The sequence below is a fragment of the Betta splendens genome, chromosome 15, assembly GCF_900634795.4.
Source record: "Betta splendens chromosome 15, fBetSpl5.4, whole genome shotgun sequence".
Taxonomy (NCBI): Eukaryota; Metazoa; Chordata; class Actinopteri; order Anabantiformes; family Osphronemidae; genus Betta; species Betta splendens.
Genome location: NC_040895.2, coordinates 1,784,568 through 1,798,842, shown reverse-complemented (window position 1 = coordinate 1,798,842; position 14,275 = coordinate 1,784,568). Strand labels below are relative to the sequence as shown.

The 14,275-nt window shown below is 47.1% G+C and overlaps 1 protein-coding gene across 3 annotated transcripts in view; it reads right to left on the bottom strand.

Moving 5' to 3' along the window:
- Nucleotides 1-14,275, bottom strand: part of zswim8 (zinc finger, SWIM-type containing 8) — a 51,223-nt gene that overhangs the window by 15,402 nt on the left and 21,546 nt on the right. The window contains exons 9-21 of one of the 3 annotated variants that reach the window (XM_029127199.3): nucleotides 13,843-14,044; nucleotides 13,184-13,359; nucleotides 11,776-13,084; nucleotides 10,999-11,130; nucleotides 4,333-4,512; nucleotides 4,018-4,201; nucleotides 3,140-3,238; nucleotides 2,919-3,043; nucleotides 2,471-2,792; nucleotides 2,101-2,247; nucleotides 1,707-1,929; nucleotides 1,205-1,494; nucleotides 892-1,115 (exon numbers count right to left, since the gene is read on the bottom strand). In XM_029127199.3, the coding sequence (XP_028983032.1) occupies nucleotides 892-1,115; nucleotides 1,205-1,494; nucleotides 1,707-1,929; nucleotides 2,101-2,247; nucleotides 2,471-2,792; nucleotides 2,919-3,043; nucleotides 3,140-3,238; nucleotides 4,018-4,201; nucleotides 4,333-4,512; nucleotides 10,999-11,130; nucleotides 11,776-13,084; nucleotides 13,184-13,359; nucleotides 13,843-14,044 (3,613 nt within the window). Of the gene's footprint in view, nucleotides 1-891; nucleotides 1,116-1,204; nucleotides 1,495-1,706; nucleotides 1,930-2,082; nucleotides 2,248-2,470; nucleotides 2,793-2,918; nucleotides 3,044-3,139; nucleotides 3,249-4,017; nucleotides 4,202-4,332; nucleotides 4,513-10,998; nucleotides 11,131-11,775; nucleotides 13,085-13,183; nucleotides 13,360-13,842; nucleotides 14,045-14,275 lie in introns of all 3 variants that reach the window. The other 2 variants (XM_055502741.1, XM_055502742.1) reach the window with 2 other exon arrangements.

Sequence of the window (14,275 nt, the reverse complement as noted above, 5' to 3'; positions counted from 1 at the left end):
CTAGTATATAGTACATATACAAAGTACACACAAACACAGGGACAGCATATATTTCATTAGACAGTTGACAGTTTGTTCATGTTAATGAGGAATTCTCCACATGCACAAGGATTAGCTATGGAGTACCACAGGGTTCTGTGCTTGGTCCAATTTTGTTTAGCCTATACATGTCTCCTCTAGGTGAGATTATTAGAAAGCATTCTATTAATTTTAATTTTTACGCAGATGATACTCAGCTATATATGTCCTTGGAACCAAATGAAACAGATCAACTAGTCAAAATTCAGGGTTGTTTAAAAGACATCAAATCCTGGATGTCCCAAAACTTCCTTCCTTTCTGCACAAACTGTCAAAAGCTGTTGGAGGGAAGCTCATCTGCTCATTTTCCTCATTGGGGTCTTGACGTGACTGCAGCATTGTGGGTCGAGTGGCCTCGTTGTGGGCTGTGTAAGTTATAGACAACAAACACAGGTGCATGGTATTGATGCACAGAGATACCATGACAAGCTTCTGAGGCCCATTGTTATGGCTTCATCCTTGACCATCACCTCATGTGGCAGCATGATGCTGCGTCTGTACCCAGTTCCTGGAAGCTGAGAAACTCTCAGTTCTTTCACAACCAGCACCCACTCAGCATGTTTGGATTGAAGGAATAGATTACTTATCTACATATAAATTCTGTAATTGAGCTCAGCTCATGAAAAATGGGAGGGGGGTGATGACAGGGTGGCTGTAGAGCAGGTACAGCAAAAACTGTACTCATTATTCAAGACTGCCTATTGCACTATTGGCCCTTTCTCTATAAGCACATACTACAGTGTTGCAATCCATACTGAGAAGACTCAGTAAGCAGCTGGATCAGTAACTCTAAACTAACACTGCCAATTTTACCTGTTCCTTGCACTGCACCAGAGCTCTCTGAATTTCATTGGGATTGAGGGCGTGAGCATGAGGCAGGCAGCTCAAGGCCAGCTCTGCTGCTGCCCGAACCATGTTGGGGTCCCTCGCCCTTGATGCTCGATCTGCCAGGGAAGCCACCTCTGGAGGTGTGAGATGACCATCCCAGCACTCCACCAAAATGTTGAGTGCTGCACTACCGATCTCCATCGCTTGGCCTGAAAGAGGCCCAAGGAGAAAGCATGTTAGAAAGTGAGAGTAACCTAAAACACATTCACATCAGTTACACAGACAGAAACACGCTTACCAGTGATCCAAGACACGTGAGAAGAGTAGGTTCTGGACAGCCAGTTGGGCGAGACAAAGTTGTGGAGGCCAAGAGCATACAGGCCAATCTCAAAGGCACAGAGGTGTAGGTTTCTGTGGGGCCCCTGGTGACCCCCGCTGGCTGAGGGCTGGGTGAAGATGGAAGTGGAGGAATTTCCTCCAGCTTTGATCAACACCGTCTTGGCCAGTTCAAAATAAAAGTGGGCTGCTGCCTCCGATGGTTGGTTGGGGACATGGGGGGCGTGGCACTCTGGGCGGCGCCCTTTGTATCTGAACATGAGAAATCTGCAGTTAATCAAACCTCACCTGAGCTCTAATTCATGTAAGTAATCATGGTGGGCACCTATGGCTGTACTTTAAGCTTTATGTGGTTTTAGTTAGAGGTGTTAGAGGTAGAGGCTTACATACATGCAATACATGAAATGCACAAGCTAGTAGGGGTGGTCATCCTACTGACCCTGCTGATGAGTTTGCAACTGTACCTGCTGGTGTCGGTGCTCTTAGCTCTAGCCCCGCCCCCTGCCCGTCGGGATCCACTAGAGGAGGAGGATCCCAGCGAATCAGATGAAGAACTGCTGATGCTATCGCTGTCTTGTCCACGGCCCCATGACGTTGCTGCCCAGCCACCTCGAAGTGGTCTGCGACTCAGGGTGGGAGAGCTATCTGAGGTGGTCTCTGGTGCACTGCTGTCAATACTCGCCATACCTTCACAAACACAAACATATCACCATTTACTGTATACAAGCCAGAGCAGAATCTGTGACACCCACCTCCTACCAAACATCGTCTAAACAAATAGACTTAGTATAATCTCAATTCCTTTAATGCTATAACTGGCATGTCAACAAACAACATTACCATTGCTAAAGTGTGCACCTGTGTGTTTCTTCTTCTGCCTTACAGGTGAGCCCCAGCAGCGCTGGCTGTATCCACAGCGGGCACCCAGTGCCAACCGACTAGGCACCGTGGCCTCCAGCTTAAACAGAGCCATATCATTTTGCTGGTCACTCGATGGAGCTCCATCTGACATCGAATAGAAGAAAATTTAGACATCTGTATCAATCAAAGTGTACTTTGCTACCACACAGCGACTCCAAAAGAACCTGTATGTTGACAAAGAAAAACTGAACATGGGAACATCTATTGAAATACTGTAGATTTGGGGAAATCTATTGAAAAAAATAAATTAGTAAAAAATGTGAAATGGGGAATGTGGATGAGAGGAGGTGCTGCAGGGCGTTCTCACCTTGCTCCTGGGTCTCAGCAGCATTTTCCTCTGCTGTACTATTTTGCACTGGGTTAATTTCCGTCTGCTGCGCTAGCCCTTCACCAGCCAGTGGCACAGCAGAAGAGGAGCTGGAGGAAGAGCCTGCCACCGTGGTTGAGGACGGTGATGGGGTGTGTTTGGAGACACCTCCAGCAGCAGCCCCGCTTAACCCGCTGTGCCCAGCAGCAGTGTGTTTAGAGGGACTGCGCTGGCTGCTGGCCGCTGGCTTACTGGAATAAAAGGAGCTAAGAGTCTGGGGCTTGTGAGTCTGACTCTCTCTGTCTAACAGCTTATCTAGGATCTGAAGATGAAAGGGGATGGGGCCAGCACGACAGGAAAAAACAGAGTGAGAGAGAAAAAAAGAAAGTAAGTGAAAGACTCATCAGTCATCATTCTTTTATAATAATATATCAACAGTTGTCAAAACCTTCTTGAGCTTGCTCTGGTCATCTTTATAGGTAATCATGAGAGCCAAGGCAAGGTCACCCTTCACCCTCCTAGTTCCTTCACACAGAAGAGGATGCTCTGCCTCACTGACTGTAGTCTTCATACCTAAAGGCACAAAGGGTAGATGAGTTCCTACATGACTTAATTAAAAGAGGCTGCACAGAAACTACTAAGGCAAAAAAGAAGAAGAAAAAAAATCACCAAGAGCAGCAACAGCAGCTTCAAAGCCCAGCTCCTCGTCACCGGGCATCTCGACGTTACGGTTACGGCTCGGGGGACGGGAGCCCGTTGGTGACACAACTGCACAGACAATAAGAAGAAAAGGAAAAGGTATGTTAAATTTTCAGCTGTGCAATGCCAACGAGCCTCTTGGGACAAACCTACACTTCATTATCACAACTCTTGGAAAACATACTGTAATTTCCAGACTATAAGCCGCTACTTTTTCCACGCGCTTTAAACCCTGCGTCATAAACAACGATGCGGCTAATTTGTGAATTTTTACCGGCTTATGTCCTGTCCGACAGCTCAACAAGCAGCATGTATTAAGATGGATGGGGTATGGATGGGTATGTCAGGAATTTATATTCTCCTTGTGATTAGTCGTTTATTCAGTTAATTGTTTTTTGTTTTATTAGTCTTTGTTAAATGTTCGGGATGTCATGGAGTTGGTGGACAGTATGAGTTTTTGCTTTGGGGTAGAGAGAGTGCAACCAGCTGCTGAAACCCAAACAAAACAATGAGGCAAAACAAGACAATATAAACATGCACAACATTGATACACATTAAGCTGGAACATTCTTATTCAAACTGAATTACTGCTGTACTGTTTCTCTGTACAGTGTTTTTACTGTACTGTAAAGTTAAAAATGTGTATCATGTTTCTGAGTAAATATCTCACCTTACAACATGGACACCACAGTGCAGGTGCGGTCTATATATGAAAATAACTTTTTTATTAAAGTCCAATGGGTGCGGCTTATATTGGGGTGCACTTTATAGCCTGGAAATTACAGTACATGGTGGCAAAACATGTAAATACATTCCATGCCATGCATACATAAAACTCTGGTGCTTACCTGGGGTACACAGCACATCAAAGATGAAGCTGGCCAGCATGAGAGGCAGCACAGGTCTGTAATCGCACAGGTTTCCGTCTCGGAGCTGCTCAGCTCTCTCTCTGATGGCTGACATCTCCACCATGCCCAGGGGGATTTTCTTCAACAGGGCCACCACCTCTGACTCCTGGTATGCCAACTTGACCTATGCAGCCCAGACACAGAAACATACACGTTCATCTCTCTCTATTCTATAACATCGATTTTAGATACAAAAAGAAAAACAAAACTAATTTAAGTCTTGTGTGCATTTTCCTGTGTAAGAGAGAGAGACACCTCTAGAGCCTTGGTGGATGCTGGGGGTCTCTGCAGTTCCAGAGAGAACATGCCAGTGTTGAAGGCCAGATTGTGGAGCTCCAGTCGCTCACTGAGCACAGTGAGGAGGAAGGCAGCTTTTGAAAGTGTGTTGGTAGCGACATGCGTCTGACGGCTTGTTGACACTTTGCTCTTCTTACCCTGAATCCAGCCAGAAATGAGAAATTTTTAACGTCACATATGATGATTGTTTACAAATTGGCACAATATCAAAGCCACATTAGCTGCAGTTTTTAATGATTTTATATTTAATGTGGTAATGAAAAAATACGTTTTTTTTTACATTTTCTTTCACTCAGATCAAAATATTGCATTTAAAAACACTGTCTTCAAGCTGAAAATGTTTTGGCCCACAGCCAGGGTCAGTTTATCACGCTGTTGAAGGGGAATGAAATCCAGACATGTTAAGCACTTATTTTGCTCATTTCCCCACATTAGCTGCAGAAAGAGGTGAATGTGCTGATCATCCTGAAAATTGTCTGGAGAATAAAGTCACAAGCCCACGAGCCTAGCACACGGGGGGGGTCAGAGCAGGTCCTACTGATCTGCGTCGGTTCCCCATCGGTGTTGGCTGTGGCCGTAGTTTGCACCTACCTCAAAAATTCAAATGAAAAAATTGCTTGTTTTATCAACTTTTGATTGAAAAAAAAATCTACTGAATGAAAGGTACATGGACCAAAATGTCTCAGGCTGCTGGAGACCTGTGGCTGCATCTACAGAGGCAGCCGTTAAAAGTGTCTACCCCCACCGTGTTTGGGACCCGAATCTGCCGTGTCAGCGCCCAGTTTGCACTGCGGGAAGAGTGTGTTACGTCCTTTTGGCCTGTAGGTGGCGATTGGGTGGCCTAGTGGTTAAGATGCATGGTTGTAAAACTTTTTGTCCAGGGTTCAAGTCTGAGTGGAAGCAGTCTTTTAATTTTAATTATTGGAAAAACAGCATCTCATTATCATCATGTGACTCACGAGATGACACCGTATTACTTAGTGCAAGGATCGCCAAGACCATGAACCGCTGGTCGCGTTATAGTATTTAGTATAGTTATGAACGTAAGTAAGTGAATAATGTTATAATAAAACTAATGTTAATTACAAATAAAATCACAGTAGCTGAAATGCCACGTTTCCCAAACATAAAATAAAAAAATAAAAAGAAATACTAACTAAAGGTTACACTACTACAATTTAAAAAAGTGAATAAGGATGATCTAGACCAGGGGTCAGGCACCAGTAACACCCACGTTTTCAATGAAAAAAACAAACACTGGGAGCTGCGGAGGGCGGCAATATTATATTATTTGAGAATATTCAACATTTGTTTTTTAATTTAAAGAAGACATAAAAGTCAGGGCTCAGAGGTTTAACATTTTATATTTTATTGACAGAAGAACCGCCACCTTATCGTGGTGGAGGAGTTTGTGTGCCCCCGGGAGCTATGTTTTCGGGGGCTAAATGCCCCTGGTAGGGTCTCCAAAGGCAAACAGGTCCTGGGCGACGGGCCAGACTAAGAGCGGTTCACAAACCCCCTATGAAGCCAGGCCCGGGGTTGGGGCTCGTATGCGAGCGCCTGGTGGCCAGGCCTATTCCCACGGGGCCCGGCCGGGCACAGCCCGAAAGAGCGACGTGGGACCGTCCTCAAGTGGACCCACCATCCGCAGGAGGCCGGTGCAAAGTGGATTGGGCAGCAGTCGAAAGCGGGAGCCTAGGTGACCCAATCCCTGGTTAACCAATCTGGCTATTGGGACATGAAATGTCACGTCACTGGGGGGGAAAGGAGCCTGAGCTTGTGCAGGTGGTTGAGCGGTACCGGCAAGAAATAGTCGCGCTCACCTCCACACATAGCCTGGCTCTGGAACCCAACTCCTTGAGAGGGGCTGGACCCTCTTCTACTCTGGAGTTGCCTGCGGTGAGAGGCGGTGGGCTGGTGTGGGCTTGCTCATAGCTCCCCAAATTAGTCGCCATGTGTTGGAGTTTTCACCGGTGGACGAGCGGGTCGCTTCCCTGCGCCTTCGGGTGGGGGATAGGTTACTCACTGTCATTTGTGCTTACGGGCCAAACGGTAGTGTGGAGTACCTGGCCTTCTTGGGGTCTCTGGAGGCAGTGTTGGAAAGCGCTCCAACTGGGGACCCCATCGTTCTTCTGGGAGATTTCAATGCCCACGTGGGTAACGACAGTGACACTTGGAGGGGCGTGATTGGGAGGAACGGCCTCCCTGATCTGAACCTGAATGGTGTTATGCTATTGGACTTCTGTCCTAGGCACAGTTTGGCCATAACAAACACCATGTTCGAACATAAGTGTGTCCATCGGTGCACATGGCACCAGTCGTCAACGCGGCAGTACGGAGCTGTCCGGAGCTGTGGGCGCAGGGTCTCCGGTGCCTGTCGTGGTGGTAATCCCTGAACTCAGTGATGGACGCCGGAGGTAAGGGCCATCAAGCTGAAAAAGGAGTCCTACCAGGTATGGTTGACCTGTGGGACTCTTGAGGCAGCTGATGGGTAACGGCAGGCCAAGCGTGCTGCAGCCCGTTCCGTTGCGGAGGCAAAAACTCGGGCCTGGGAGGAGTTCGGGGAGGCCATGGAGGAGGACTATCGCTCGGCCTCAAAGAGATTCTGGCAAACTGTTCAGCGCCTCAGGAGGGGAAGGTGGGGAGCCTCAACTGGGGGATGTTATTGGACGGTGGAAGGAGTACTTTGAGTATCTCCTCAACCCCTTCGACATGCCTTCTGCTGAGGAAGCAGAGGCAGGGGACTCAGAGGCGGACTTGCCCATCACCCAGGCTGAAGTCACCGAGGTAGTTGGTAAGCTCCTAGGTGGCAGAGCAGTGGGGGTGGATGAGATCTGTCCCGAGTACCTCTAGTCTCGGGATGTTGTGGAGCTGTCTTGGGTGACACGCCTCTGAAACATCGCGTGGACGAGGGGGACAGTTCCTCTGGACTGGACAACCGGGGTGGTTGTCCCTCTTCATAAAAAGGGGGACAGGAGAGTGTGTTCCAACTATAGGGGGATCACACTTCTCAGCCTCCCTGGGAAAGTCTATGCCAGGGTACTGGAAAAGGGGGAATTCGGCCGATAGTCGAACCTAGGATACAGAAGGAACAATGTGGTTTTCAGCCTGGTCGTGGAACGCTGGACCAGCTTTATACCCTCAGCAGGGTGCTTGAGGGTTTGTGGGAGTTTGCCCAACCTGTCTACATGTGTTTTGTGCATCTGGAGAAGGCATTCGACCGCGTCCCTCGTGACATCCTGTGGGGGGTGCTCCGGAAGTCCAGGGCTCTTTGCTAAGGGCTGTTTGCTCTCTGTACAACCAGAGCAGGAGCCTGGTTCGCATTGCCAGCAATAAGTCAGACCTGTTCCTGGTGCATGTTGGACTTCGGCAGGGCTGCCCTTTGTCACCGATTTTGTTTATTATTTTTATGCACAGAATTTCTAGGCGCAGCCAGGGGCCGGAGAGGGTCTGGTTTAGAGACCGCAGGATAGCATCTCTGCTTTTTGCAGATGATGTTGTCCTGTTGGCTTCATCGGGCCAGGACCTCCAGCGTGCGCTGGTGCGGTTTGCAGCTGAGTGTGAAGCAACTCGGATGAGAATCAGTTCCTCCAAATCTGAGGCCATGGTTCTCGACCGGAAAAAGGTGGTTTGCTCTCTCCAGGTTGGAGGAGAGTTCCTGCCCCAAGTGGAGGAGTTTAAGTATCTTGGGGTCTTGTTCACCTGGGAGGGAAGGGAGCGTGAGATCAATCTACGTTCCTACCCTCACCTATGGTCATGAGCTTTGGGTCATGAACGAAAGAGATAAGGTGAGGAGCTCTGTCACCCGGGAGGAGCTCGGTGTAGAGTCACTGCTCCTCCACAATGAGAGGAGGCAGTTGAGGTGGCTCGGGCATCTGGTTCGGATGCCTCCTTGACGCCTCCCCGGGGAGGTGTTCCGGGCATGTCCCACCGGTAGGAGGCCCAGAGGAAGACCCAGGACACGCTGGAGAGACTACGTCTCTCGGCTGGCCTGGGAACGTCTTGGGGTCCCACCGGAAGAGCTGGAGGAAGTGTCCAGGGAGAAGGAAGTCTGGAACTCTCTGCTCAGACTGCTGCCCACGCGACCCAGCCCCGGATAAGCGGATAAAAATGGATGGATGGATTAATCGTAGCAATTAACAGCATACCTATTCAGTCCTCGTTCTCTTTTATATGGAATACGAGCAACGATCAAACGTAAGCGTCATCTTACGCCTTGTAAAACTATAACAACTGTTCAGATCGTTTACAGATGAACATTGTCAAGGCATCGACAAGGACAGCTAATCGCTTTTCCCTGCTTCAAACAGCTGCTGTCACTGAGAGCAACCCGTGCGGCATCACCGGTTAATTTGGAAACGCATTCATTGCTTCGGACACTTTAGGTGTGTGAACTGGGGAGGAGACGGCAGCAGCGACTGAAGAGCAACTGAATAGAGTTGATGTCTTCCCCACTGACAGGCGCATTCATTTGATAATGCACGTACCTTGGCTGACAGTTCAGTTGAAAAACACACTGAATCTTTATCAAACCGTCCCTGAATAACATCTATGAACTGCAGGTTCTTCCTTGATTATCCATGATTATTATGGAAGAAGCGCAAATCATCGCCAATCCAAATTGTGCAATTAATACTGTGTTTACAATAAAAGTAATAATAATAAGTAAATAATAATAATATTTTCATTTTAAAATGCACTGCATATTTTAGACGAATGTTGAAGTTCTACAAAAAAATTAGACCAGAAAGCTACGGTAAACATATAGAACAAACTACTTGCTGCATTAATGAGTCTTAGACCTGCAGCTGATCACGCCGCCCGATGCTGCCCAGTCTCCCACGGAGCTTTGTGCCGGAGCTGAAGTATTTCTCACCTGCTGATCGAGTAGTAGCAACACATTAGCATGTCTATGCGCCTCTACGAAGTAGGGAGAGGGATGTGAAGTTTGCCTTTGCGACTGTGAGCAAACATGAGACAAACAAAAGCTTGGTCGAACTCAGTTTCAAGTCATCTGAGTACGAAACACATCACATATCATTCGATCTCGTGTTTCATTCGAGCGGCAGTCGGGAGCTCTCTGCTAAGACTGCTGCCCCGCGACCCATCCACGGATGAGCTTCGATTAAAAATTAAAAGCAGAGGTTTTTTGTTTTTTGTGTTTCTCTAAACGAAAAAACTTTTAAATTCAATTCCGTGTTTTTAGTTAAAAATGTTTTTGCTCGATTTATTGGTTTGTAAGGCGGTGCTTTTATTCAAATTTGTTTGCCACCCATACCAAGAGAAAGGAGAAGCCGGTGAAGGTGCATGGATGGGTGAATGGGAAATCAAAGTTTTGAAACGTACACGGGCCGAATAAGTCACATCAGCCACTCATTCAGTTACAGTGACCTGCACAGTCAAAACAAATTCTCGCTACATCAAGTGCACCACTCCCCCGTTTATCTCATAGTCTGCATTTGCGCATCCATACATTTGTGTATTGGTCACTCTCTGTTTGAGTTTGATGTCTCCACCAAATTATAAGCAGAGGTAACGAGAAAACAATTTTTTGTGTTTTCAGTTCGTCTGTAAACAATAAAAACATATTAACTCCAATTCCGTGTCTTTTTGTAAAAAACTAATATTTTTGCCTGGTTTATTGGTTTATAAGGTGCTTTGATTAAAATCCCGTTTGGAAGAGAAACGAAAACGCTGGTGAAACTGGCTGGATGGACGGATGGGAAATGAAAATGTTAAAACGTACACGGGTGGAATCAGTGCTCTCAGCCACTCAGTTACAATGACACGCACAGTCAAAACAAGTCAAACTGCAGTTCTGCAGACACAGAGTAAACGCGTAGGAACAAACATGTTGCTGTAATGAGTCGCTGTACATCTGCTGTTTTCTGGCGTCCTGTCAAAATTACGATCGACAGCTGCTGTAAAACAAATTCCTATGATTATTACGGTTATTTACGTAAAATCTACGACAATTGGAAAACATTCATTAACAAGTTGTGGAAGTTTAAAACCTAAATAAGCGGCTGTAGTCGCAGATGGACTGCGCTCTACGTCTTTACTTGGACATGCGCATTCAAATTATATTAATTAAACCGCAACCCATAATCATGGAATTATGTGAAGCCAAAATGTTGTATCAGATGTTAGAGCGGTGGGTGTGTACATATTTTTACTGCTATTTAAAGACACGAAAAAGCTGAGGACAATGAAAACAAGAATGTGTTGCTGCTGTGGCGCTGCCTGTTTTAAACCACACAGAACAATTATAACTTTGCAGTGAACAGAAAATAGCTAAGCCATCAACAAGTTGTTGCCCTTCATACTCCCCACGTTTGAGCACACAACAGATACTTAATAGTAAAAACTAAATAGTAAAATAGGTCTGGTGTAATATGTGTGTGTGTTACAGGTAGAAATAAACAGTCCGACCTCAGTTACGCTGTAGTGCATTGGAGGCTTATCAACGCTGCACCACCTGGTGGTTAAAACAAGACTAGCGTGCTGATTTTTTTCAGCCTGCTGCAAGATTAAAAATCTTCTCAGCGATGCAATCGCTGCACCGTGGCGACGCGACAGTACTGCAGTGAAAACGCTAGTCACTTTGAACCGCTACCACTGTACCTTAGTCTGCGGCTGCTCCACTTTCAGGTCTGGAGGGTTGGCTAGCAGGTCTCTGGCCAGCTCAACAGCCAGTCGGCACGCTTCATGGCTGTAGCCATGAGCATGGAGAGCCTCAGCACATGCAAACAGCACCTGTACACAGCAATCAAAAAGAAATATACAAACTTTACTGATCCCCATGGGTAAATTTACCTTTGCAACTGTCTCTACTGTGAAGTGTCAAGCGTAAGGACACATTTGGTGGGATTGAACCAGGGACCTTCTTCCCAGGCCGATGCTCTACCCATTGAGCTACCAGGCTACATAAAAAGGGTACTGGGGTTGTCTCAGCCAACTAACGCACTTATTTGACTTGTGCACAATACTCAAGACATTTTCATGCAGTGTCAGCAGGTTAACAATCATATTTTTCAGTAGGATGTCCAAATTTCTACATTCATGGTAGACGGTGTCAATTCAGCCAGGGTGGGGTTGGGGGTTTGTAAAGACATTTCAAAAGGTAGCAACTTGTGCCACTTCCACAGACATTACTGAGGGGTCTGTAGACCCTGTCCCGACTCTTAAGTCTCACTCATCCATATAGAAACTATAGCCTCTGTGGTAATGTTAAAGTAAAGCTAATACGAAGGCTAATGCTGTTAAAAAGTACTTTTGGTTCCACCTTCCCTTAATCAAGGTAGTTCAGGATGAGATCACACTGGATTTTTACCATTGACAACTATAATTCCTAAGTTATGAAAGATGTTTCCTGCACAATACATAATGTTTTTTCCTTACTTCCATGCGTCCCTCCTGCTCCAGAGGTTTGATCCCTGCAAAGATGTCTGGCTCCTCTTCCTGGTGATTATCAGTCAGCTGTCTGTCTGCTCCCTCCTCTGAGGCAGCACTTAGGTAGTATGCCTGGTAGTCATCCTCTCCTACAGCATCGCCTCTGTCTCCTTCTGCAGCTCCAGCTGCTGCCTCCGCTCCTTGGTTCGATGGTCCACCTGCAGCAGCTTCCGCAGATGATGCCTCTTTCTGGTGCTGTGGCTTGCCAGACGTTTGAGCGGTGCCTGATTTTGAATTAAGAGCAGATGTGGAAGGTAGTTTACTGCCATTTGAGTCTACGTCTTCGTCTCTGTTCTGACCAGGAGCCACCTGAAGCGCCACTTCCTTTTCTGCAGTAATTGGCACATCCATGACAACCAGCACTGTTTCTTTAGAAAGGAACGAAGGTGGAGCAGGCTCTGCAGTGGGAAGTGTAGAAAAGGAATGGTTGGCCCGCTTTGTTTCAAACATCTTGCTCCCTCCACTGTTGTTGTACTTTCGCGAGTCTCGCAGCAGTGGGCTCGGCGAAGGCAGCATTTCTGGTGGCGGAGGAAGAAACTCAAACGTGTTGCTGGCCTCAGCACCCAGCGCTAGATTGCACCCATCGTCCAAGCTCAGCTCAGCCAAGTCTGGCTCCAGGGAGCTGTCCTCACTACTGGTTCTCCGCTTGGCACTGGCATGCTTACCACCTCCTAAACCTCCACTTCCTCCAGAACCTGCAACAGACACCCCCTTTCCACCTCCCTGTGTCAGTTTCAGTTTGCCTCCTGAGGAGGAGCCTGGACTTTTGTACATGTGCTTCCCTCCTCCTTCTTCCAGGGACAGAGAGACAGCCCCACCTAGACGAACCAGCACCCCACCCCCCCCACTCACTGAAAGACCCTTCCGCTTTGTAAGAATGGTCTCCTTGGGTCGTACTGCCACCTCCTGTTGGGAGGAGTGACCACTTGTTCTTCCTTTATAATCCCCTACAGTTCCATTTTCAGCTCTGCCTCCTCCCCCTGGTTCAGGAGGCTCGCCACCTCCTCCTGCGGGGGCTTTGACTCCTCTTTGGTGCTGCACTGCTCTGGACCAGCAAAATGTGGCACTCTTCTTATCAGCACTGCAGTAGGTGATACCTTCAAGTGGGTAGGCCACCTCCCAGTTAAAGTAGCATGACTCCACAGCAGGTTTGAAACCCTGAAACAGCTTATCAAGGGACTTGCGATGTTGTCCCCGCTTTACTATCTCTATAACTTTCAGGTGCCACTGCTTCAGCTGTCCTGCCAGTTCCAGGCGCCTGAAAGAAAATTTTTAAATCACTATCTGATGCAATAACACACAAAAGTCCCATGGGATTTATTCATTTCTAGTTCAGTTAGTGTGTCATTGGTCAGACCTGCAGGGGCTTATTGTTGGGTCAAGCACTGCCAACCTCCAGAGCACCACCATCTCATCACACATGCTTGCACAAGCATGAGCCGCCACCTCTGACTGGCCGTTGCTGCGACCCGTGTGACCACTGGCACTGCTGTGGGACGCTGACGTCCGGACGCTGTACCACCAGCTGATGATCTGAAGACACACAGAAAGAGGACTCTTTAATATTCCTTACAGTGCCGGCCCTAGCCATTTCTGTGCCCTATGTGAAAATTATGGTTTATGATTTTGAGCATAAGCAACCACCTAGTTTGCCCAGAGCTGGCTCTGATTCCCTGATTCCTTGCCATCTGTTTTCATTCTTTAGGCTAAAAATGAAACTTTGAGTCTAGAGTAGTGCTAACAGTCTACCAGCTGCTGCTTCTGAGAACTGTGAGCACTGAATTGTGTTGTTAGACATTAACTGCACTTGAAGACCATTTTAGGGACGTTCAACCGTCACATGTAACCAGAAACACAACCAGGATCAACTCACTACTGAACAGAGTGCCAAACAGTTTGGTCTTTCTTTAAATGTCTTCATATTTATGATAATTGCAGAAAATATGAAATGGCAGTTTTCAATCAAACCTTATATACATCACTAATAGATCCACCAACCACCACCATGTGCCGTACCTGTTCATAGGTGAGGCACTGCTCAGTGAGAATCTCGAGCAGTGGAGCAGCATTGCTGTCACGTCTTTTGAACATCTCCCTGACAATAGAAAGGAGGTTCCAGATGCCTTCTGGCTCTCTGCCCCTCAGAGGTCGCAGCAGACATGCCCACTCAGCAGCGGCTGGAGGCTCCGTGGACGATAGATACATGGAGTTTACATCACTGCAGAATGACAATTACCAGACACGAAAAAGAGGATGGGTTAAATGAAGTGAGAAAAAAATTGCCCCATTTAGCTGAGCTAAGATGTCTATTTCACCCAATGCCAGGAAAAGGCTTTTTTACACTATCTAGATAGTACAAAAAGTCCAAGGAACAGAATACTTGTAGCAGGATGATTAGATTTCGCTCAACGAAAGGCATATAAAGTGTGAATGCGGGAGCGTGTAGGCT